Consider the following 25614-nt stretch of genomic DNA (forward strand, 5'->3'; position numbering starts at 1 on the left):
TGGGGAGGAATAAATACGTGCATCTGCACACAGTACCACACACCAGAGGATTAGATACACGAGTCTGCACACAGTACCACACGCCAGAGTATTAGATATGCACGTCTGCACACAGTACCACATGCCGTAAGATTAGATATGCACGTCTGCACACAGTTTCACTTACCGGAGGATTAGATACACGCCTCTTCACATAATACCACATGGGGGAGGATTAGATACACGCATCTGCACACAGTACCACACGCCGGAGGATTAGATATGCGCATCTGCACACAATACCACACCAACAAGGATTAAATACTTGCGCCTAAACACAGTACTACACGGGGAATTATTAGATACGGCTTTACTCCAGGTATCCATAAGAACTGATCACAGGTTTTTCACTGATATCCAAAATGAGATACACATAATCATATATATATATATATATATATATATATATATATATATATATATATATATATTATATCCTAAGATAATACAATGGCACTAGCAGTCCTGAGGTGCATGTGGAAGGATTAAGTAACAGGGAGTGACAAACTTTTAGCCCTTGACATGGTCACACAGCTCTAGTTGCATTCTAGAAGTTCTTGGGCATGAGTCTTGGGCCAAATAGGGGAAAGGGCAGGTACAAAATATATTTAAACTCAAAACTTTTGGAATATCACTGATATAATCACTGTAAACATTTTCTATCATATTCCTAGCTTTGGCTCCTGTCTATCCCTGCAGTAAGAACGATGTGAAATGACGGTACCTAAAATGGCTGCTGGTTTTGATAGGGCTGTGACATCACTGGGGCGGCTGGCTGCTGATTAGCTACACGCATGGCATTATGGGTGATCTTGTGTTCCAAGTGTTCCCTCCCCTTGTCCTAACATGTGCAGCGGCCATTTTTTTAAAAAAATTTGATTTGATGCATCAAAGTGTGAGGAAGTCCAGATCCTTGGCAAATTGAAGATTTCCTGAAATTTGGATTGAATTCCACTTCTTCAGAATCGATTTGCTCATCTCTAATAATCTGTTTGATCTTCCCTAATTCTAATATTACCTAGGAGTGCCAGACTGTTAGTATCCTGACTAGAGATGAGCGAGTAGTACTCGATCGAGTAGGTATTCGATCGAATACTATGGTATTCAAAACACTCGTACTTGATCGAACACTACTAGCTGTTTGAAGTTTAAGGTTCGATGCAGAACCAGCGTTGATTGGCAGAATGCTATATATTCTGCCAATCAACGCTGGTTCTTCTCTTACTTTTAGAAGTCTTCTCCCGGCGCAGCGTCCCCGCGGCGTCTTCCGGCTGAAATTCACTCTGCCTAGGCATCCGGCCTAGGCAGAGCCGACTGCGCATGTCCGCGCATGACCGTGCATGCGCAGTCAGCTCTGCCTAGGCCCCGATGCCTAGGCAGAGTGAATTCCAGCCGGAAGAAGACGCGGGGACGCTGCGTCGGGAGAAGACTTCAAGGAGAATCCAGCCCGACCGTCACTCGTGGACTTGGTAAGTATAATTTTATCGAATTTTGCGTACCCCTGAAACGAGCATTTCCCCCCATAGACTATAATGGGGTTCGAAATCCGTTCGAACAGTCGAACAGTGTGCGGCTGTTCAAATCGGATTTCGAACCTCGGACATTTTAGTGTTCGCTCATCTCTACTAGTAACCCCAATTTCATTCTTCGAACACTAGAGGCTCAGCCGCACTAACACACTTGCAGGATTTTCACACTATTTGACTAAAATGAGGAATTGTTAAAAAATATTATTTTTTTCCAATGTAAAGTGACTAATATATCTACGTAATGGATACCAGCAGTCTAATAACACTACAGACCTCCCTTGTAGATGATGTAAGTCTAAAGACATTTAGAAAATTATAGGTATTAGTAACTAGGTGTTAAAACTGACCTTTTTCGGATTTGACACACATACCCTTATGACCATGTTGGTCACCTACACTGATGACCATACATTCGTAAAAGGTGTTTACCTGCCCCAGGCTCTTCTTTTGATCGCAGGTATCTTTATTTCTGCTTTGTGATTGGATAGATATCTCTCCTCTACATGTATATAAGACATTCCTGACATGAAGGTTAGAATTCTTCTAGGCAAGGAACAATCCTTCCAATACTGTAGAGATATCTGATCATCATGGATGAGAAGATTTACCTCCTCCTTATGTTCTTTGCAGCAAAACCCGTGAAAAGTGTCCCTCTAATCCCATCATTACAGGTAAGATATACAATATGATATCCCAGAAGATTATCTTCTAAATGTTTACTATCTGGGGCCCCCACCGATTTTTGGTGGCCTTCTACGAATAGTCAAGTATGAAACCAAATCTTAGTATTGAAACAATATTCTTCTCAAGCATACTTGACTTATCCTAGAAATTTTGGAAAATTTACTTAAGTGTTCTTATTATTGTATTAAAATACACTTCATATATAATATATTGTTTCTGAATAGACTTGTTACATCTATCGAAGCATCGCTAATGATTGCAAATATTTCTTATACAGATTTCCATACCTGGATTAGAGGATTACGGTAAGAGCTCTCGGAGTGTTTTTTGGGCTATTTTTCATTGTCTTTACCTCTGTTCATTCTTATAATAAAAATTCTAATATCCAAATAAGAATATATAAAGCGAATCTGTGCCCAATTGAAACAGGATTTTAATTGAATGCTTAGAATATATAATATAATCCAGAAAATCACATTGTATAAATTTTATAAATTTATTTGCATTTTTCATAGAGAAATAAGTATTTGACCCCTCTGGCAAACTTAATACTTGGTGGTAAAACCCTTATTGGTGCGCACAGCAGTCAGACAGTTTCTGTATTTGGTTTGTAGTTGATGAGGTTTGCGCACATGTCAGGAGGAATTTTGGTCCACTCCTCTTTGCAGATCATCTCTAAATCATAAAAAATTTGAGGCTGTTACTTGGCAACTCGGAGCTTCAGCTCCCTCCATAAGTTTTCTATGGTATTAAGGTCTGGAGACTGGCTAGTCCACTCCATGATCTTCATGTGCTTCTTTTTTAACCACTCCTGTGTTGCTTTGGCTGTATGTTTTGGGTCATTGTCCTGCTGGAAGACCCAGCCACGACCCATTCTTAATGTCCTGGCAGAGGAGAAGGAGGTTGTCACTCAGGATTTATGGTACATGGCTCCATCCATTCTCCCATTGATGCGGTGAAGTAGTCCTGTGCCCTTAGCAAAGAAACACTCCAAAACATAATGTTTCCCCCTCCATGCTTGACAGTGGTGATGGTGTTCTTTGGGTCATAGGCAGCATTTCACTTCCTCCAAACACGGCAAGATGAGTTAATGCCAAAGAGCTCAATTTTTGTCTCCTAGGACAAAACTATAAAGCATAGTGTAGAAAACTTACTTCTCATTTATTTTAACAGAAAACACATTAAATTTGATCAAGAAGATTGCAAGTTCTGACTTGGGTAAGATTATATAATGTTTTATGAAGAAGAAAATCTTGTAATCTTGCAATAAACTTAGCCATGCTTTTAGTCACAGATATTGAAGAGTCAAAAGAGCCGCAAGGAACATTGGCCAAAATAATAAAGGTCAATGAAGGTAACAAATTATAATAATTATTATAACGAATAATATATAATGGTTACCAGAAATATAAGTGACACATTCTATACACTATGAATCTTACACTAAACCTGGGTTCACACCTGCACCCGATTTCCGTTTTCAGATTACCGTCTTCTGCTGACAGAAGACGGAAACCTGTCAGACCGTGCCCAGCCGTAAGCGCTGGTGAGCGTTTTGTGCTCTCTGTTGCATGTCTAACTTTGTGTCCAGTTTAAAAAAAAAAACGGTTTTGCCATGGAGAGCACAAAACGCTCACCGGCGCTCACGGGCCGGACACTTTCCAAACCCATTCAAATGAATGTGTTTGAAAAATGACTGCAAGTTTTTCATCTCCTGTCCAGTTTTGGGCAGGAAACGGAAACCTGCAAAATGGAGACCGGGCGCAGTTTTAAACTAAATAATGTAACATAGTAAGCCATTAAAGGGTTATTCCTATCTTGGCACATTTCTTTCAAGATGGGAATATTTGAGGGGCAACGCGGTGGCTCAGTGGTTAGCACTGTAGCCTTACAGCGCTGGAGTCCTGGGTTCAAATCCCGCCAGGAACATCTGCAAGGAGTTTGTATGTTCTCCCCATGTTTGTGTGGATTTCCTCCCATTCTACAAAAACATACTGATAGGAAAAAAAAGTACATTGTGATCCCTTTATGGGGCTCACAATCTACATTATAAAAAAAAATGGGCATAATTGGTAACAGATACCTCACCTCTCTGGGCCAGGTCCTCCCAAGGCCTCCTCCGGCCTCCAGATGATGTCATGATCCCTGAGGTCATCCCTGTGGCTTGTGATTGGGCCTCAGAAATCATGTGGGGCATGTTGACATCACAATTCTGCGTCTAAGACTTTTAGTATTGTGTCAGCGAAGAGCCTCACATCACAACTGAGGCCTGTACTATGGAAAGAAAGCAACTGGACAAAATTGAAAAGACATTATAGAAACTAAAAACATACAGGAATATTATACAAGGTCAGGGCCACATGGGCAGTAATTGCATGGGGTCAGGTGTGAAGATTAATTTTATAAAGCATGACTATAACACTAAAAATATTTGTCTTGTTTTAGGAGATACCATGGCTGTACATGACGACGACATGCTGATAAAAAGTGGCCGCAGTGCCGTAACCTGCACACAATGCTTGTGGCCCAAATCTGAAGATGGGACAGTCAATGTGCCCTATAATTTTTCCTCTCTATATAGTGAGTTTTAATTGCTTATTCTATATCTATATGGACCATGCCAACTGTACAACACATTATCTAAATATTCTTTTTACCCCCTCGCCCCCACCTGCCCCCACCATCCTCATAGGCGCTTCTGACATTAAATTGATTCAGACCTCCATGGAGGAATATGAAGCACTTACCTGTGTGAGGTTTGTGCCTCGGGCAGCAGAGCATGACTATCTCAACATTATGTCTTCACAGGGGTAAGTTCTACTTTTTAGGATTCTTCACGTTGTGGTTGACTATAAGCATAATGTTGTAATTTGTAAGAATCGGGTAACTCTTGGGTATATTGTGTATGACACTTGTATATGTACTAAACCATATGAGTTCTCAAATATAGTCTTTTATTAATCCTAGACTGTATTTAGTCCCAGTTTAGAACATTCTAATAATAGAAGTGAAGGAACGTCCTGGCCATAGACTAATGGATCTGTCGGTAGAATTGTATATATCTACGGCAATCTGTATTTGCATCGTGCAGACGTATTCAGTATGTACAATAGTCTGTCTTTTGTCTGTTAAAAGTTCTTGTTATAAGCTAAGATTTTCCATATCTCCTTAAAGGGATTCTCCAGTGACTGTTTGCCATTCATCATGGTCAGATGGATGCTTGGGGGTTAGGGGGCAGTAAAGAGTCAGTGGGTCAAGTTCAACTCTTGCACCAAGGGCAATGAACCTTTAGCTACATCATTGCCTGACTAATGGGCCATTAAGTAGAGGTAAACTTAGATTTAGGCTCATTTCTGTGAAATCCTGAACTGAAATCCTCCTCTGAAACTTCTACATTCTTTGCTCTATTTCTCTGACCGACTTTTCACTGGAGTTTGGGTGTACGCACTCTAATAAAGCAGGAAAAAGAAGTCTTGGGGAGGGGGAGTCGCCTCAGTTATATCTCATTTATTATAAAACATAGAATTGTTGTTGTCATGTGAAAGATGAGAGTCCCATGACACCAAGATTAGGCATCATGTACATGACCAGGCCAAGATCCTTCCAATTGGGGGGTCCAGTGCTCTGTTCCATTCCTATGATTATAAAGCAGAACAGAACAGAACTCTGATGTCATCCAAGTGTCATCTGAGCGTGTTCCACCAAAAAATTGCTCCACTCGCTTCCTTGGTTTACACACTTATTCGTGGATATGTAACCTTACTGTTTTATCCAAAATATTTCCAGAGATATCGTCAATTAAAAACAGGTGTAACTAAAGGACCTGGTGTAAAGCTTAGCTCGAGGCCCCTTGCACAACTCCTCCTTTAAACTATAAGTCTTGTCCCATTCATACAATTTAATAGCATTTACGTTCCCATTTGCCTTCCCCATCCAGGCACAGGTAGCCATGTAGACTTATTCACTTGACTATATGCTTGTTAGGACTATGCAGCAGGTGTGGCCAAGGAATCAGGGCGCAGCCTGTTCCTCTGTTACTGCTCAATCCAGCATGCATGGGGTTAATCCCCTTGCAACCGATAGGCGTAGTTGGTCTTCTGACTCACATTGGTGCTAGCCTATCAGCACCTGGCTTGGGCACCTGGGCTGGCTGTTTAGGCCCGCCTTCCCTCCATTTAAGGAGATAGATTTTGGCAGCCCAGGGCTCTAGCCTCAATTGCATTTGTGCACATCTGTGCAAGACACTAGTTTGGCAGCAAGCTGCTTAGTTAGGCAGGTAGGGAGTATCTCCACCCTTAACTTAAAATTGTGGGAATCTCCTACCTTAGGCAGGCTGCTACCTGTGGTGTTCCACAGCAGGTGGCTGTGCTGGATGTGGCCCGGTAAGCTACTGGGAGCACACGGTCACTGTTAGTTTGTGTTAGTCTTGCAGTGGTGTGACTGCAAGCCTTTATAATTCATTGCGGCTGCTCTGAACAACAGGGGCTTTCTCTGAGAAGCTATCAGAGAATTACTCAGTTGGTGGTATAGCCCGGCAGTGAGTTTAACTGTCGGGCCGTGTTCACACCAGTTCGCCCTGCAGTTCAGAGTCCAGTTGGGCTCCGCAGGCTTTGTTTATTTTAGCTTTTTTAAGCCAGCCTGCTGACTAGAGATGAGCAAGTACTATTTGAAACTCCAGTTTTGAATAGCACGCACCCATAGGAATGAATAGACGTAGCCGGCACGCAGGGGGTTAAGCGGCCGGCCACCAGAAAAGTCTGTGTGCCAGCCACTTCCATTCATTCCTATGGGTGCGTGCTATTCGAATCGGCTGTTTCGAATAGTACGCGCTCATCTCTACTGCCGACCATAACAATGCTACCGACCCCTTTTTTTCCCCATAAAATGATTCATTTTTTCCTTTCTGACTGTGGAAGGTGGTGTACCATAAATCTACTCACTGAAGCTTACCAGAGGGCAGGGCTTATAAATTTACTATACATTAACAGTCAGACATTACTAAAGAAATAGAACAAAGATCAAAAAGTTATTCCAGGATACTATGACTTCTTCCAGAATATTAATGGTTAATTTTGATGGGGGGTTTTTTCTACCAGCTTATTTCTTATGCTTTCTAATATGATCACTCTCTTGATAGCAAGAATTTTAATAAAGTCTTCTATCCTCTATATATTCAGGTGTGTAGCAGATGTAGGGCGATTGGGTGGTGGTCAGAAGGTTGGAATAGAAATAGCTAGTTGTATGCACAAAGGAATTATACAACATGAGCTAAACCATGCCTTGGGGTTCTTCCATGAACATATGAGGAGTGACCGTGATGGTTATATCACCGTCAACTACCAGTACATCCCATCAGGTAATGGCCTCACCATGAATACATAGTCATTACATATTCTCCAATGCCTTTGGTATTATTGTCATTACAGTTACCAATCTAATAGAGATCTCTTGTCTTCTAGTTTATGTTGCAAATTTTAAAAAAGAAATCACCAATAACCTTGGCCTGGAATATGACTATGATTCCGTCATGCATTATGAAAAGTAAGATCATCATTTCTAAAAACATTGAGTGGTAAAAAGGCAAAGGTCTTGTAAAACCTGGAATATTCTGTTCCGTGAGATATCATTTGGCCCCAATCTCATGTTTCCACCTTGTTTCCATCTTCTGTACTGGCCAGGTACTCATTTACTAACACATCAGGGCAACCAACTATTGTCACCAAACCGGACCCAAACATCCCGATTGGACAAAGAGATGGAATCAGTGATCTAGATGTTTCTAAAATCAACAAATTGTATCAATGCGGTAAGTCTCTCGAGGTCTAAAGTTTTCAAAAAGTCATTAGAATTTTAGAAATGGAAAAAGGAATGGACCAGTAAAGTCATTGATGAAATTATTATTTTTTCCCCTTTAGATGTCTGTGCTAACGTACTGAATGATATCAATGGGATTCTGACCTCAGCCAACTACCCATCATCGTACCCACATAATACCAGCTGTGTATGGCTCATTAGGACGCCATCAAACCAGGTACAGCGATGAAGAACCAGAAAATTTGACCTACAAACTTTATTTTTTGACCTGAGACCATAATATGAAATATTGATAGTCAATAACAAGTACGTAAGGAAGGAAATCTCTTCCTGCAAAATGTATAAAATCTTCTTCTTGTGTTGTGGGGTCTCACAGGATCCCTTTACCCAACACAATGGACCAGATTTACTAATTAGAGATGAGCGAGTAGTACTCGATCGAGTAGGTATTCGATCGAATACTATGGTATTCGAAATACTTATACTCGATCGAGAACCACTCGCTATTCGAATGGAAAAGTTCGATGTAGAACCAGCATTGATTGGCCGAATGCTATACAGTCAGCCAATCAACGCTGGTTCTTCTCCTACCTTTAGAAGTCTTCTCCGTGCAGCTTCCCCGCGGTGTCTTCCGGCTCTGAATTCACTTTGCTATTCATCGGGCCTGGGCAGAGCCGACTGCGTATGCCCGCGCTAAAAGAAAAAGGCCGCTTTGACTGTAAGCGGCCATTTTCTTGTAGTGCGGGCATGCGCAGACGGCTCTGCCCAGGCCCGATGCCTGGCAGAGTGAATTCAGAGCCGGAAGATGCCGTGGGGACGCTGCACGGAGAAGACTTCTCGGAGGATCCAGTCTGACCCTCACTCGTGGACTTGGTAAGTGTAATTTGATTGAATGTTGCCTACCCTTGAAACGAGCATTTTCCCCCATAGACTATAATAGGATTCGATATTCAATTCGAGTAGTCAAATATTGAGCGGCTACTCGAAACGAATATTGAATATTGAACATTTTACTGTTCGCTCATCTCTATTACTAATGTATTTCTAAATAGACACTGGCACAATTTGGCACATCTTGATGCTCCTAAATTGAGCTAAAAAATGTCTGACTTGCTTAAATGTGCTAAAATGCACCAAAAATTGGGTTGCAACTTTTTGACTCTAAGTAAGCCAACAAACATCCTTGCAAGGACGAAAACGGACACTTGAAAAAGGGACAGATAGTGTCCCGAAACACATTGTGTGCAGTCTATTTGAAAGCTGAATAAAAATCGTTGGGCGGGAAAGCGCGGATCCATTGTTTTATTGTCTATCTTGTGTATTCACACTGGGATGACTGGTCCTTTTTGGTTGAGTTTTTGTTTGGTGATTCCTGCTGCTTTTAAAAGAAACCCCCAAAGTGATATGTGTTTGGTAATCTAACATCTATCACAAGGTGATTTTCCATTACTTCGTTATTGGTGAAATTCCGATATCTAAGAGATAATGCGCTAGGTACGGCGCGGTGCTGTTTGTGTTTTTTTCTAATCTTTATCTTAAGTCAACTTCACACACATAGGTTGACTTATCTATGATCTATCAGATATCAGGTTTATTATTGGGTCCAATCTACAGAGTTTTTTTTCATTATTAAATATTTTCGCTGGTTTATTCAACTTATTTGACTTGATTTTTTTGGTTATTTTTTTTTAGATTTCCTTGAACTTTACTGCCTTTGATATCCAGTCATCTCCTGATTGTGCATCTGACTATATTAGGATTTATGATGGTCCCACTAAGAACTATCCCCTGATTTTGGACAGAACTTGTGGGTCCGGACTGATCCCTCCGATTATTTCTTCTACTAGCCAACTACTGGTGGAGTTTTCCAGTGATGACAGTGTTGCTGGGGTCGGCTTCAAAGCTGTATACAGTTCAGGTAAAGTATTGCACAGTTTTTGTACTATTAGGGCACCTGGTCTCTGCTTTGCAGGTTTCCATCTTTTGCCCGAGAAACTGGAAAGGAGACGGAAACCGGCAGTCAGTTTTTAAACCCATTGTGACCACTCGTGAGCATCTTCTGCCTCTTTGTGGCGAAACTGTTTTTTTTTTAACTGGACACAAAGTCGGACATGCAGGACTTTGTGTCTGGTTAAAATAAAAAACAATTTTGCCGCGGAGACCAGAAGACGCTCACGGGCGGACACTGACTACCGGGTTTCCATCTCCTGTCCAGTTTCTCAGGCAGAAGACAGAAACCCACAAAGCAGAGATCGGGCACAGGTGTGAACCTGCCTTTACTAAGTAAATTTTCTCTTTCAATATTTGGTACACTTTTCATGGCATTATACTGATGGCGTATAGATATTAGGAATAAAACCAGTGGAACTCTCGAGAGAAGGAAATGTGTTGAAAGAAAATGTCATATTGTGTTAAACAAGTTTTATTAATTTTGGGTTAGATTCTAAAACATTCCTAAAAATGCTGCAGTTCTGACTCTAACCACTAGCCCAGATGATATACTGAGACTTCCTATTTTCTATAGGAGATTTTGTGACAATAGTCAATTATTAACAAACTGATGATCATAATGATCATATATATGTAGGCACAGAATCCTCCTGTCACAATAGATGATTTCACAACTTTCTATACTCTTTGCAATGACCTCAGCACAGGTCACAGAGCATGCCTAGAAATCTATCCCATAAAAGTCAATAAGGTTTGCTCCAGACCATTTTGTCTATGGCCCATGGTCTATCTCCAGGAGACAAAAAATCAGGAAATTGGCTTACTGGCAAGAGTTGCAATTGGAAGATTTTCAGGATTTTTTCTTAACAACATAGCAAATTAACCTCTTCCTGACATTCTCCATAATAGTACAGTGAATGTCAGGTAGTTAGATATGGCAACTGCTCAGGAGCTCATCGGCCACCATAGCTATTGGGTTACCATTGTATTATACAGTAGACCCAGTGATAATACTTATGACTAGTGCCCATCAAAGATGACCAAGGTGCTATTATCCTGGTGGTGCAAGTAATAGCAATAGAGTAGTAGTAATACTGGGGGGGGGGGGGGGAATTTGGATCGCCATTTTTTTGCCGTTTCTCCCTTCTTAAAAATTTGAATAAAAAGCATGAAAGCAATAGACAATCCCTAAATTAGTAAAACTAAAAAAGTACGCCTGGCCCAGCCAAATAAGATGCTTCTATTAACTGATAAGGGACATATGACCGTGTGTATGGCAGTGTGAATACAAGACTTGCAGGCTTCTATTGACTAATGCAGGTTATTTTTTGGGAATACTGTATCTTAGGAATGGTACGTCCTAAAGAACTGAGACCCGGTCTAAAACCTTCCCAGACACCTGATGTACCTGTATGCCAAATTTGGTGAAGATGGGTTCAGTCGTTTGGTCGCACATAAAGAACAGACAGACAGAAACTCAATTTTATATATATATAAGAATATACCATACTTACTACAGTAAAATGTTTTTTCAACAGTGAAATGTGGAGGAACATTTTATACACCCCAAAAAAACTTTACTTCCCCTGGATACCCCTCCTATGGCTCAAACATGAACTGCATCTTCACAATCACAGCTCCAGTTGGAAACCAAGTAAGACTTTCTTTCTTTAAGAAACAGAAATTGTAATTTTTCCATGAGTTTATATCCTAGAAATACTTTCCAATGACACCATACAATATCTGCTTGTTATCTCTACAGATTTACCTGACATTCGGTGATTTTCAGATGGAATATGTTAGTTCCTGCACATTGGACTATTTAAGTATCCTGGATGGATCCGTAGAGCTGGGACCGTTTTGCGGTGACACTACAATAAATCCCATTACCTCTAGTGGGAACACCTTGCAGCTGATATTTATTAGTAACAGCAGGAATAACTTCCGAGGCTTCCAGGCATCATATAAATTTAGTGAGTATGAGTCTTTTCTTTATATAGCCCTCCCATACATACTGCACATACCATATTCTTCATACAAATGGGCTGTGACTGTTATACACATGCATGTAAGCTTGTACTCATTCATAATTACAAATTCACAAACTATCCCCATACATGGGATATATTACCAATAAGTGTTACATTTCCCTACTTAAGGCTGAGTTCACACATGTTTTTTTTATACGGAATTTGCATGCCCGAGTGCCTGAATGGGGATCTATACCATTAAGGAACTGGTCAAGAATTCTGTTATAACTCACGCTAGAAAACTGGCACAAGTTATAATGATGGGGGAAGAACAAAGGGTGGTGGCACAAGAAAGAGTCTTGTGCCAAACATGAGCCTTAATATCATCTCTCTATGTTAGAAAACGGACGTAGAGGGATTGATAAATCTCCCCCCAAAATTAGAATTGTATGTAATAAATCGGGTGCTCCCGAGTGAAATATACTCTTAGCAGGCAGTGTAGCCTTGCAGCGCTGGAGTCCGGGGTCCAAATCCTGCCAAGGGCAACATCTGCAAGGAGTTTGTATGTTCTCCCCATGTTTGCATGGATTCTTTCCCACACTCCAAAGACATACTGATAGTGAAAAAAATGTATATGCCCTTTGCAATTTTTTTTTCTTGAAAGGACCAATACTAATTGGATTAGTAGGTTATTACAATTCCCTTGATAATTCCAAGAAACACATCATATAGAGTTGTTCATATAACATTGGACTACTACATCTCTATGTCTCTTTATCTACAGTATAACTGGATATCATCACGCAATGGATCCGATCATTCCCGAAACGATTCAACATCATCATTGGAGATAAATCTATGTAATGGTCTTGATTTTTTTCAGTAGCAAGAACTAATTGATGCTGTAAAGGTTAAGAAACTCTTTATGACTTTTCTGCCTTGTATATAATTTTATATACTTAATTGAGAAAAGTCATTACAATAAAGTTTATATTTGAATAATCTATCGCTCTATATTATAAGTTTTATTATAAATGAATTCCTGTCTGTCTGTCTGTATGTTCTTTATGCGAGACCAAACGACTAGACCGATCTTCACCAAATTGGGCAAAAAGATACTTCAGATGTCCAGGAAGGTTTAAGACAAGAACCTAATTCACTCGGTCATACCATTCCGGAGATACAGCTTTCCCAAAACCCTGCCCCCCATTAGCCAAAACAAACCAGCAAGTCTTGCACTCATATTCCAACTACCATACACACGGTCACTCCACATGTACGATCCAACACTGATATTCAAGCTGAAATACATGCATCAGAGGATTAGATACACAGGTCAGTACACATTATCACATGTCAGAGGATTAGATACACGCGTCTGCACACAGTTCCACAAGCCGAAAGATTAGATACGCAGGTCTGCACACAGTTCCAGAGGATTAAATATTAGAGATGAGCGAACAGTAAAATGTTTAATATTCGATATTCGTTTCGCATAGCCGCTCAATATTTGACTATTCAAACGAATATTGAACCCCATTATAGTCTATGGGGAAAAATGCTTTGTTTCAGGGGATCCGACCATTCGACTCAGGAGGGTCACCAAGTCCACTATGACACCCCAGGAAATTATTCCAACACCCTGGAATGCAACTGGGATAGCAGGCGAAGTATGCCTGGGGGCATATAACATGCCCAAGTCACTGTATTATGTCAGGATCCCTGTCACCTTGCGATATGCACGAGCTGACTTTTTCCCATAGGAATGCATTGACCAGCGTTGATTGGCCGAATGTCATACAGAGAACGGCATTCAGCCAAACAACGCTGGTTCTGCCAGAGGCTCGTCTGTGAGGAGGCGGAGTCTAAGAATTGGAACAGAATGGAGACTGCTCTTAGACTCAGACTCCACCCATGAACCCTACAGAGTGAACAAAGAAAGGCCCTTCCCGTGTCAAAACATTTCAGCAGTGAAGATTATAATATCACCAATGACATGAAAATTTTGGTTTTAAGAGGGAATTTTAAATCCAGGAAACAGAGACGGATTTATGAGCATAAGTTTATGACCTTGTTTGACACTCTCGAGAAAGGGATGAATTTCTCACATGGGTTCATGGCATCCTACAGAAATCAATGAACTGAGACAGCCAGCCATAAAGACACTCTGTGAACTGATAAGAACATTACAAACTGATGAATTGTTTAGTTGTTTAGTTATATAACCAATAACCTTCTTCTACCCTTCCTCCTAGAATTCTATTCCCTCTATGTGTCCCTCTTGTACATAAATATGCATCCTTCAGAAACTGTTTTTAGATATACCTGAAGAAGAAGCCGAGAGCTTTGAAACGTTGTAATCTACCATCATTATTAGTTAGCCATTAAATAAGGTATCAACTACTGAAGACTCTCAAGTTTTTTTTATTTTTTATATTACATGTCCCTCTGGGAAGCAGCACTGGGTCAGTCGATATCCTCTGCACAATGGCAGATTATTTGGTGCCAAACCTCCAAGTCTTCTACCTGTGTGACTTTTAAGGAAACTCAGTACAAATTGATGCATTGGTATCATACACCAGCCCAACTTCATTCCTTGAACCAGACCTTCTCTTCCATTTGCTGGTGTTGTGACTCTATGGTGGGTTCTCTATACCACATAGTTTGGGAATGCCTGCAATGGAGGAGATTCTGGACACTGGCATCCTTAAACAGCAAAGTTGAAGTTTTCCAGTTGATCTGGGAGCCTTGGGACACTTATGTATCATGCATGGCCTTTATTCGGTCAAATTCCATCTGCCCCTTCCTCCCTCCTATTACCTTGTTGTATTTTCCTTTGTCCCATGATTATCACCTACTTGGTAACCAAGTTATGTAGCTGTGTATACACTGGTGTACTTGATACTGTGTACAAGACCCCCCATTGAAGGAATTCACCATCTCTGTATTAGATAGTCCCTTTAATCTTTAACATTTTCAGAACAGTCGTTAAAAAGTATGCAAAGCCCCCCCAAAACCTCAAATGTTTATACATAGCTAATATTAATAACCACATTTCTAACATGTAATAAAAACACAAAAACCATCAATGAAATCCTAAAACTACAATTTTACATATCAAATCTTCCCCGTCACTTCATCTTGTTGACAAAATAAGCTATAGGGAATATGCAAATCTGTTTCCCAGGATGCAATGAGGAAAACAGTGCCTCTGTACGCTACCTCTTAGGGATCATCCCCTGACCCTGGTCTAAAGTCTCTCACCCAGCCAAACCAGTTTCCCTACGCTGTGCTGATGAGATCCAACCAGATCGAAACAGTACTGTCCACAGCTGGGATTCTGTTCCTTTTGGAATGGATATACTGGTTTGGCAATAACCCCACATCATGTTATTAGGCTTGTTGAAAAAGTCATGCATGATGTTAAGGGGGCTGTAATAAGAGTCAGCATACTGAGGCACTGTTTTCCTAATTACATCCTGGGAAACATATTTGCATATTCCCCAGAATCCCCTTAGTAGAGCGAAAATGGCTTTGTAAGTCTCCATGCGGCTGTAAAGGTGCCCACTCCTCAAGGAGTGTTACTATCCCCTGACCAAAAATAAACTATTAACACTTCTATATTTCGTTTGTAATGTTGTCTACTATTTATGATTAGAGATGAGCGAACACTGTTTGGATCGGCCGATCCGAACAGCACGCACCCATAGAAATGAATGAAGCACCTGTGACGTTGACTTTGCCGGCGGCTGGCCGGCATCACAGGTGCTTCCATTCATTTCTATGGGTGCGTGCTGTTCGGATCGGCTGATCTGAACAGTGTTTGCTCATCTCTATTTATGATTCTTCTAAGATGTTACAAAAAGTAGATATTAACTATACATGCTAGCCAGAAGGCCTCAGTAAAGAGGAACACCTAAGACAAAGGGCACGTAACTTTTTCTGCAACTTGATGCTTCCCCGTATTAACGTTAGTATACAAAGGACATGGCATATTGCATAGACAAGGAGAAGAATGTGCATCCATTGTAGTTGACCATAATCTTCTATAGTTATGATCACTGAACCAAAATACAGGACATTAAACACAAGCATGACGGTAAGTGTCTTCACCGCAGTGACATGAGCCCCAACAGTCTCCATTTTAAAGTTGACGGCATTTTTCTGCATTCGTTGAATGTGTCTATACAGGGATATGATGGTGACCAGAACGGAGGTCACGAATATTAAAAAACAAAAAAAAGAAAATGCAAAATACAATTTGACGTAAAGAAAAGATTTTAAGGGTGAAGAACTTGGAAAAACAGTATTATTTAAGAAGACTACTGATATATTGTATGCAGTAGGAGTACTTATAAGAACTGAAGCCAAGACAGATGGAAGGAGGATCCAGGGGAACATCTTCGGGAACGTACGTTGAATGTAGATGTAGAGTTTTTGGTTGAGGTTCACAATCTTCAGGCAGAAGTGAATGGAGAGCCATGTGGAGAAGAGCAAGGTGCAGAATATTAGAGACAGGTAGGCGATGTCAATGTTCAGCCATCCAATAGAGGAGAGTATTGAGATGCCGTGTATCAGTACAATGCATCTGAAGCATACTTGAAGGATTCTTTGAAAAAGGCTTAATAGACCGAGACCACAGATGAGCTGATCACTTACATCAAGTCTTCTGTTCTTCTTCCAGTCCTGAATATTCACAACTAGTATGAACATGTATCCGAGAAGAATAATCGACAGTGAAATACAATCTGCAACATGTAGAACATTATTCCAAGTGTTGGCCATATTGGAGTCTATAAGAAGCTGTAGATATTATAGAAGGGCAATGACCATTTGTCTGTATGAGAAGCTCCTGTCCGAGACATGTATTTGTATATCTGATGAATATTTGCTTTGACTCCTATTTCTGTCTCATCCACTTGTGGTTTAAGAAAACAAAATTCTATTTTGTATTAAACAAATATTTTGTGTATCTCACTGTGGAAATATTCAGGCCATTATGAGAACTTGTCACCAGCTACAAAAATAAGAGATGCGTTTCTACAAATATTCGTGAGGCTTGTTCCCCCACCACACACTCCCCACCAACCCCATTTGTTTTGGCATGACCTTACTCGAATAGAAGTGTGATTATTATACTCCCTTAAGACCCCAGAATATAATAAGTAGAGGTCCAGGGAAGGTGAGAAAAAATAAAAAACACCTATACTCTTGTCTCACTGTCACACCTGTCACCTTGTCTCACTTCTCCTGGGTATCGTTGTGCTGTTCAGTAGTCTCATCCAACATGGTGATCATTATTAGAGATGAGCGAGTAGTACTCGATTGAGTAGGTATTCGATCGAATACTACGGTATTCGAAATACTCGTACTCGATCGAGTACCACTCGCTGTTCAAATGTAAAAGTTTGATGCAGAACCAGCATTGATTGGCCGAATGCTATACAGTCGGCCAATCAATGCTGGTTCTTCTCCTACCTTTAGAAGTCTTCTCCATGCAGCTTCCCCGCAGCGTCTACCGGCTCTTCATTCACTCTGCCAGGCATCGGGCCTGGGCAGAGCTAACTGCGCATGTCCGCTTGTAGTGTGGGCATGCACAGTTGGCTCTGCTCAGGCCCGATGCCTGGCAGAGTGAATGAAGAGCCAGAAGAGCCAGAAGATGCCGCAGGGACGCTGCAAGGAGAAGACTTCTCGGAGGATCCAACCCGACCCTCACTCGTGGACTTGGTAAGTATAATTTGATTGAATGTTGCCTACCCCTGAAACGAGCATTTTCCCCCCATAGACTATAATAGGGTTCGATATTCGATTCGAGTAGTCGAATATTGAGGGGCTACTCGAAACGAATATTGAACCTCGGACATTTTACTGTTCGCTCATCTCTAATCATTATTATTGGAATTAACTACACTGAGAATATGGATATAGTTATAGACATCGTGGTGAAGAATAATCCCCATATAGCACATTTTAAATTATTAGTATGACATGTAAGTTTCATGTAAGTTTCTTATTACAAAAAAACTTACATGAACAGGTCTGACAATTCTAGATTTGGCTTAAATTTCTAGACTGATAATTGTGGAAGAGACAGAGGTGCCCTCGCTCCTTCCACATATATAGTACTGTATTAGTACAAGGCATCTGAAGCTTACTTGAAAGAGTCTGTGAAAAAGGCTTAATAGACCGAGACCACAGATACTGTCAGACCATTTTGGGGTGGCCTCCTGTATAGAACTACAAGAGCAAGAGAAGCCAGAAGAGACGGAGTTGCTGCAGAAGAAGGAGGCGGCGCAGGAAAGAGCTCTGGGCAGCAATGGAGATGTGCTCATCGGTGTTTCAGCACTGGGGCCCGCCCTCATTGCTGCGGAGAGCTCATGTGCATACCGGTTAAAAACAGTATTTCTACGGAACGGCGGAGACCACGTCTAAAGGTAGGAGACGAATAGCCTTTCTTAAGGCTATTCCGACGTGTTCATTAGAAAAAAAGATAGTTTAATGGTAGAATCTCTTTAAATTGGCTTAAAACATAGTGTAGTGTACTCTTAGGGCTCCTAGGAACCTATCTATAAAACATAGTGTAGTGTACTCTTAGGGCTCCTAGGAACCTATCTATAAAACATAATGTAGAACACTTTTAGGGCTTCTAGGAACCTATCTATAAAACATATTGTAGAACACTGTCAGGGCTCCTAGGAACCTATCTATAAAACATAGTGTATAACACTGTCAGGGCTCCTAGGAACCTATCTATAAAACATAGTGTATAACACTGTCAGGGCTCCTAGGAACCTATCTATAAAACATAGTGTAGAATACTGTCAGGGCTCCTAGGAACCTATCTATAAACATAGTGTAGAACACTGTCAGGGCTCCTAGGAACCTATCTATAAACATAGCATATAACACTGTCAGGGTTTCTAGGAACCTATCTATAAAACATAGTGTAGAATACTCTTAGGCTCCTAGGAACCTATCTATAAAACATAGTGTAGGACACTGTCAAGGCTCCTAGGAACCTATCTATAAAGCATAGTGTAGAATACTCTCAGGGCTCCTAGGAACCTATCTATAAAACATAGTGTAGGACACTGTCAAGGCTCCTAGGAACCTATCTATAAAGCATAGTGTAGAATACTCTTACACTAGGTTCACACCTGTGCTCTGGTTTCCATTTGGGTGGACCGCTTGTGGACCCCCATGACTGGAAATCTAATCCACTTAAAAAGTGGTTACCCATGGAAACTGCACTTGCAGTGCTTTCCTCTCCACATTTTTCAAGCGGAATGGGGAACTGAATCCCCAAAAGTGTTCAGGCACAGATGTGAACCTAGTGTAATGGAATTGCTAGTAGTGCAGACACAGTGAGCCCATGTCCCTACCTAATTGCTACAATTGTCCTAATGACAGGAACTACTTGGTGACAGTCCCTACTCTGAATAAGTGTCACATAGAACAAAACAAGACAAACAACACATAAGAGGAGCTGGCAAGCCAAGGTCAAACCAGAGAGACAAATAGTACCCAAACGCAATCCAAAAGAGTAGTCCCAAGGGAAGCCAAAGGTCAGAGGTCAGTAATCCAAGAGTAAGAAAAGTAGGAAGCTAGTGAGGACAAAGTAACAAGAAAGAGTCATAATCACCAGCAAATCTGTGTGGGCTGATGACCTGTATATAGGGAGTCCAGGAGTTGCCTCAGACTTGATTGGTAAACAAGCTTTCAATCACACAGGCAAGGCTAAGATTAACTATTTGATAGACAGAGGGAAACAAGGTGCAGGAGATGGGTATGGTGGAAATTCAATTACAGAGAATAGGTAATAGAACTGTACTCACACAGAGCAACAAAAAACCCTAAGCAAAGTAGCAAACTGAACACGCCACCTGCACCACAGAGTGCAAGTGGAGTGTGGCGCAGGGGCCCAAACAGGTAGAGAGGTTACACCTCGCCTTAGGGCTCTAGGAACCTATCTATCCGATTTCTACCTCTCTAAGGCAAACACAGCCAAATTTATGTCAAAATGAACGTGACATGTATGTCTATGGAAAAAACGAATGGTGATCAGTGGATACAAACTCCAAACAAACAGTTTAACCAACTCTGACACTCACTTTTACATATTTAATATTTAAAATGTTTAAAAAATTACCCTTTTTTGGGACAAAAGGTGCTTGCCTTTGGGTTTTTTAGACAAACATGGAAGTTATATTGCATTAAGCAATGGTTTTGTAAAAAAAAAAAAATTAAAAAAAAGATGGTTCGTCCATCTCTAGTCTTTTTATGTGATAGACCACGACTGGAGAATGTCAATCTTGACATATTTATACTTGCTATAAATTGTAATTTAATTTCTTAAAATTAACATCTGTTCTCAGCAATATCTTACTGTTTCAATAGAGTCGAGAGTGTTATTAATTAAAATTTCCAAGAATATTTTATTAAAGTGTATTAATTTATAAAAGGTATGAATAATAAGTAAGATAAATAATAATAAATGTATTATAATTTCCAATGGTTTTACAATATATTTGATGTGACATAAGGTAATCCATAAATATATAATACAGACTGGAAGAGTACACAATACGGAGATATCTTAAATCATGATAACTCGCTGCAGTACAGTAACTCATAACAACAGCCATTACAGGAAATGGAAAAAAGTCAAGTTAGAGTGATTACTAGAGATGAGCGAGTAGTCGAATACCTACTCGATCGAATACTATGGTATTCGAAATACTCATACTCGATCAAGTACCACTCACTATTCGAATGTAAAAGTTCGATGCAGAACCAGCATTGATTGGCCGAATGCTATACAGTCGGCCAATCAACGCTGGTTCTTCTCCTACCTTTAGAAGTCTTCTCCGTGCAGCTTCCCCGCGGTGTCTTCCGGCTCTGAATTCACTCTGCCAGGCATCGGGCCTGGGCAGAGCCGACTGCGCATGTCTGCTTGTAGTGCGGGCATGCGCAGTCGGTTCTGCCCAAGCCCGATGCCTGGCAGAGTGAATGAAGAGCCAGAAGATGCCGCGGGGACGCTGCACAGAGAAGACTCCTCGGAGGATCCAGCCCGACCCTCACTCGTGGACTTGGTAAGTGTAATTTGATCGAATGTTGCCTACCCCTGAAACGAGCATTTTCCCCCCATAGACTATAATAGGGTTCGATATTTGATTCGAGTAGTCGAATATTGAGGGGCTACTCGAAATGAATATCGAATCTCGAACATTTTATTGTTCGCTCATCTCTAGTTATTAACAATTGTTACTCTGATTTATAAGTCTTTCTTAAGTTACAGATTTTGTTCTGTTACAGACATTATAACATATTGCTTTGACAAATATAGTGCATTGATAACCATGTAACTTTCCAAAAAATTAAAATAGAGATGATAAATGTCCAAGCCCTGCTGCCACTTATTCTTTTCAATAATGGGGGTGACAGAGGTTGGACCCCACTGGTCAGACATTGATCTCATCTCTGTATTGAGATAGTCCATTTAATCTTAAACATTTTCACAATAATTGTTAAAAACCATACAAAAAAAGTAAAATATTAAATGATTACACAAATTTAATCTTAATAACTAGAGATGAGCGAACACTAAAATGTTCGAGGTTCGAAATTCGATTCGAACAGCCGCTCAATGTTCGTGTGTTCGAACGGGTTTCGAACCCCATTATAGTCTATGGGGAACAGATACTCGTTAAGGGGGAAACCCAAATCCGTGTCTGGAGGGTCACCAAGTCCACTATGACAACCCAGGAAATGATGCCAACACCTCTGGAATGACACTGGGACAGCAGGGGAAGCATGTCTGGGGGCATCTAACACACCAAAGACCCTCTATTACCCCAACATCACAGCCTAACAACTACACACTTTACACACTCAATACCACCTCTCTGACAGTAGGAAAACACCTTGAAACATGTGTATTTGGCACTTGCAGTGAGGAGAGCTTGTCACCAGCAGTGAATTTGGCCCTTGTAGTAAGTTGAGGTTGGCACCAACATTTGTTTTGAAAATCAGGGTGGATTGAGCCTCTAACCAGCAGAGTTTGGGCAAATTCATGGTGGAGGGAGCCTCTAAAAACCCCAGTTTGGACCAATTCATGGTGGAGGGAGCCTCTAAAAAACCCCAGTTTGGACCAATTCATGGTGGAGGGAGCCTCTAAACAGCCCAGTTTGGGCAAATTCATGGTGGAGGGAGCCTCTATAAACCCCAGTTTGGACCAATTCATGGTGAAGGGAGCCTCTAAAAACCCCAGTTTGGACCAATTCATGGTGGAGGGAGCCTCTAAAAACCCCAGTTTGGACCAATTCATGATGGAGGGAGCCTCTAAACAGCCCAGTTTGGGCAAATTCATGGTGGAGGGAGCCTCTAAAAACCCCAGTTTGGACCAATTCATGGTGGAGGGAGCCTCTAAACAGCCCAGTTTGGACCAATTCATGGTGGAGGGAGCCTCTAAAAACCCCAGTTTGGACCAATTCATGGTGGAGGGAGCCTCTAAACAGCCCAGTTTGGGCAAATTCATGGTGGAGGGAGCCTCTAAAAACCCCCAGTTTGGACCAATTCATGGTGGAGGGAGCCTCTAAAAACCCCAGTTTGGACCAATTCATGGTGGATGGAGCCTCTAAAAACCCCAGTTTGGACCAATTCATGGTGGAGGGAGCCTCTAAACAGCCCAGTTTGGGCAAATTCATGGTGGAGGGAGCCTCTAAAAACCCCAGTTTGGACCAATTCATGGTGGAGGGAGCCTCTAAAAACCCCAGTTTGGACCAATTCATGATGGAGGGAGCCTCTAAACAGCCCAGTTTGGGCAAATTCATGGTGGAGGGAGCCTCTAAAAACCCCCAGTTTGCACCAATTCATGGTGGAGGGAGCCTCTAAAAACCCCAGTTTGGACCAATTCATGGTGGAGGGAGCCGCTAAACAGCCCAGTTTGGACCAATTCATGGTGGAGGGAGCCTCTAACCAGCAGAGTTGGTGGAAATCCGGGTGGAGGGAGCCTCTAACCAGCAGAGTTGTGGGAAAGCAGGGTGGAGGGAGCCTCTAACCAGCAGAGTTGGTGGAAATCAGGGTGGAGGGAGCCTCTAACCAGCAGAGTTGTGGGAAAGCAGGGTGGAGGGAGCCTCTAACCAGCAGAGTTGTGGGAAAGCAGGGTGGAGGGAGCCTCTAACCAGCAGAGTTGTGGGAAAGCAGGGTGGAGGGAGCCTCTAACCAGCAGAGTTGGTGGAAATCAGGGTGGAGGGAGCCTCTAACCAGCAGAGTTGGGGGAAATCATGTTGGAGGGAGCCTAGTATTAGCAGAATTGTGCAACGCTTATGGTGGATGAGTATGAGGATGCAGAGGAATTGGAGAGGTTGAGTACAGACATGGAGTTTCATGTTGGGGTGCTTTACACAGGTGGGCACAAAAATGAAGGCTCTATCCAGTGGTGGTTCATTTTTATCAAAGTGAGCCGGTCGGCACTCTCAGCTGACAGACGGGTGCGCTTGTCAGTGATGATGCCACCGGCTGCACTGAACACCCTCTCAGATAGGACGCTGGCGGCAGGACAGGACAGCACCTCCAAGGCATATAGGGCAAGTTCAAGCCACAGGTCCAACTTCGACACCCAATACGTGTAGGGCGCAGAGGGGTCGGAGAGGACAGGGCTGTGGTCGGAAAGGTATTCCCGCAACATGCGCCTATACTTCTCACGCCTGGTGACACTAGGACCCTCCGTGGCGGCACTTTGGCGAGGGGGTGCCATCAAGGTGTCCCAGACCTTAGACAGTGTGCCCCTCGTTTGTGTGGACCGGTGAGAACTTGGTCGCCTACTGGAGGAACTGCCCTCCCTGCCGCCAACGTCACATGCTGGAAACATCTCCATCATATTCTGCACCAATTGCCTGTGGCAAGCATTGATGCGATTGGCCCTCCCCTCTACCGGAATAAAAGACGAGATGTTGTTTTTATACCGGGGGTCAAGGATAGCAAAGATCCAGTACTGGTTGTCCTCCATGATTTTGACAATACGCTTGTCGGTTGTAAAGCACCCCAACATGAACTCAGCCATGTCTGCCACAGTGTTAGTTGGCATGACTCCTCTGGCCCCACCGGAAAGTTCAATCTCCATTTCCTCCTCATCCTCCATGTCTACCCATCCGCGCTGCAACAATGGGACGATTCGAAGTTGCCCGGAAGCCTCCTGTATCACCATCACATCATCGGACAACTCTTCTTCCTCCTCCTCCTCCTCCTCCTCCTCCATTAAACGCAGTGAAGCGGACAGATGTGTGGACCTACTCTCCAGCTGTGATGGATCGGATGCTATCCCTAACTCCTCTGTGTGATCTGAGTTATCCCTGATGTCAATCAGGGATTCTCTCAGAACACACAAGAGCGGGATTGTAAGGCTCACCATCGCATCCTCAGAGCTCACCCTCCTTGTGGACTCCTCAAAGACCCGTAGGATGTCAAAAAGGTCTCTCATCCATGGCCACTCATGGATGTGAAACTGAGGCAGCTGACTTTGTGGCACCCTAGGGTTTTGTAGCTGGTATTCCATCAAAGGTCTCTGCTGCTCAACCACTCTATTCAACATCTGAAACGTTGAGTTCCAGCGTGTGGGGACGTCGCACAAAAGCCGGTGTTGTGGCACATGCAGGCGTTGCTGGAGAGATTTTAAGCTAGCAGCGGCTACTGTCGACTTGCGAAAGTGGGCGCACATGCGCCGCACTTTCACCAGTAGCTCTGGAACATTGGGGTAGCTCTTTAGGAAACGTTGCACCACTAGGTTGAAGACGTGGACCAGGCATGGAACATGTTGGAGTCCGGCAAGCTCCAGAGCTGCTACCAGGTTCCGGCCGTTATCACAAACGACCATGCCTGGGCCCAGGTGCAGCGGCTCAAACCATATTGCCGTCTCATCGAGGAGGGCATCCCTCACCTCGGAGGCAGTGTGCTGTCTGTCCCCCAAGCTGATCAGCTTCAGCACAGCCTGCTGACGTCTACCAACGCCAGTGCTGCAACGTTTCCAACTCGTAGCTGGGGTCAATCTAACAGCGGAGGAGGAGGCGGTGGCGGAGGAGGAGGCGGTAGAGGAGGAGGAGGAGGGGGGTGTTCTTCTCGTGTCCCTGCCAGGAATGTTAGGCGGGGAGACGAGGTACACCGGGCCAGTTTGGGAAGCAGTCCCAGCCTCAACTACATTCACCCAGTGTGCCGTCAGTGAAATGTAGCGTCCCTGTCCGCATGCACTTGTCCACGCGTCGGTGGTCAAGTGGACCTTTGTGCAAAGCGCAGAACTAAGGGCCCGCCTGATGTTGAGTGACACGTGCTGGTGCAAGGCGGGGACGGCACACCGGGAGAAGTAGTGACGGCTATGGACAGCATAGCGAGGTGCCGCAGTTGCCATCAGGTCCAGGAAGGCGGGAGTTTCAACAAGCCGGAACGCCAACATCTCCTGGGCCAGCAGTTTAGCGATGTTGGCGTTCAAGGCTTGCGCGTGTGGGTGGTTAGCAGTGTATTTCTGCCACCGCTCCAATGTCTGAGAGATGGTGGGTTGTTGTAAAGAAGCGCCTGATGGTGCCTTTGATGGTGCAGGAGAAGGAGATAACACAGGAACAGGGGAGGATGAGGGA

The 25614-nt window shown here is 42.6% G+C and overlaps 1 protein-coding gene across 1 annotated transcript in view; it reads left to right on the plus strand.

Annotated features, from left to right (window-relative positions):
- Positions 1-4705: 4705 nt before the first annotated feature.
- Positions 4706-25614, plus strand: part of LOC142213382 (embryonic protein UVS.2-like) — an 82768-nt gene continuing 61859 nt past the window's right edge. The window contains exons 1-9 of the mRNA XM_075281700.1: positions 4706-4832; positions 4945-5062; positions 7430-7608; positions 7712-7793; positions 7931-8058; positions 8168-8283; positions 9759-9984; positions 11555-11670; positions 11779-11989. Of these exons, the coding sequence (XP_075137801.1) occupies positions 4706-4832; positions 4945-5062; positions 7430-7608; positions 7712-7793; positions 7931-8058; positions 8168-8283; positions 9759-9984; positions 11555-11670; positions 11779-11989 (1303 nt within the window). The remainder of the gene's footprint in view (positions 4833-4944; positions 5063-7429; positions 7609-7711; positions 7794-7930; positions 8059-8167; positions 8284-9758; positions 9985-11554; positions 11671-11778; positions 11990-25614) is intronic.

Source organism: Leptodactylus fuscus, chromosome 7 (genome assembly GCF_031893055.1).
Source record: "Leptodactylus fuscus isolate aLepFus1 chromosome 7, aLepFus1.hap2, whole genome shotgun sequence".
Classification (NCBI taxonomy): domain Eukaryota; kingdom Metazoa; phylum Chordata; class Amphibia; order Anura; family Leptodactylidae; genus Leptodactylus; species Leptodactylus fuscus.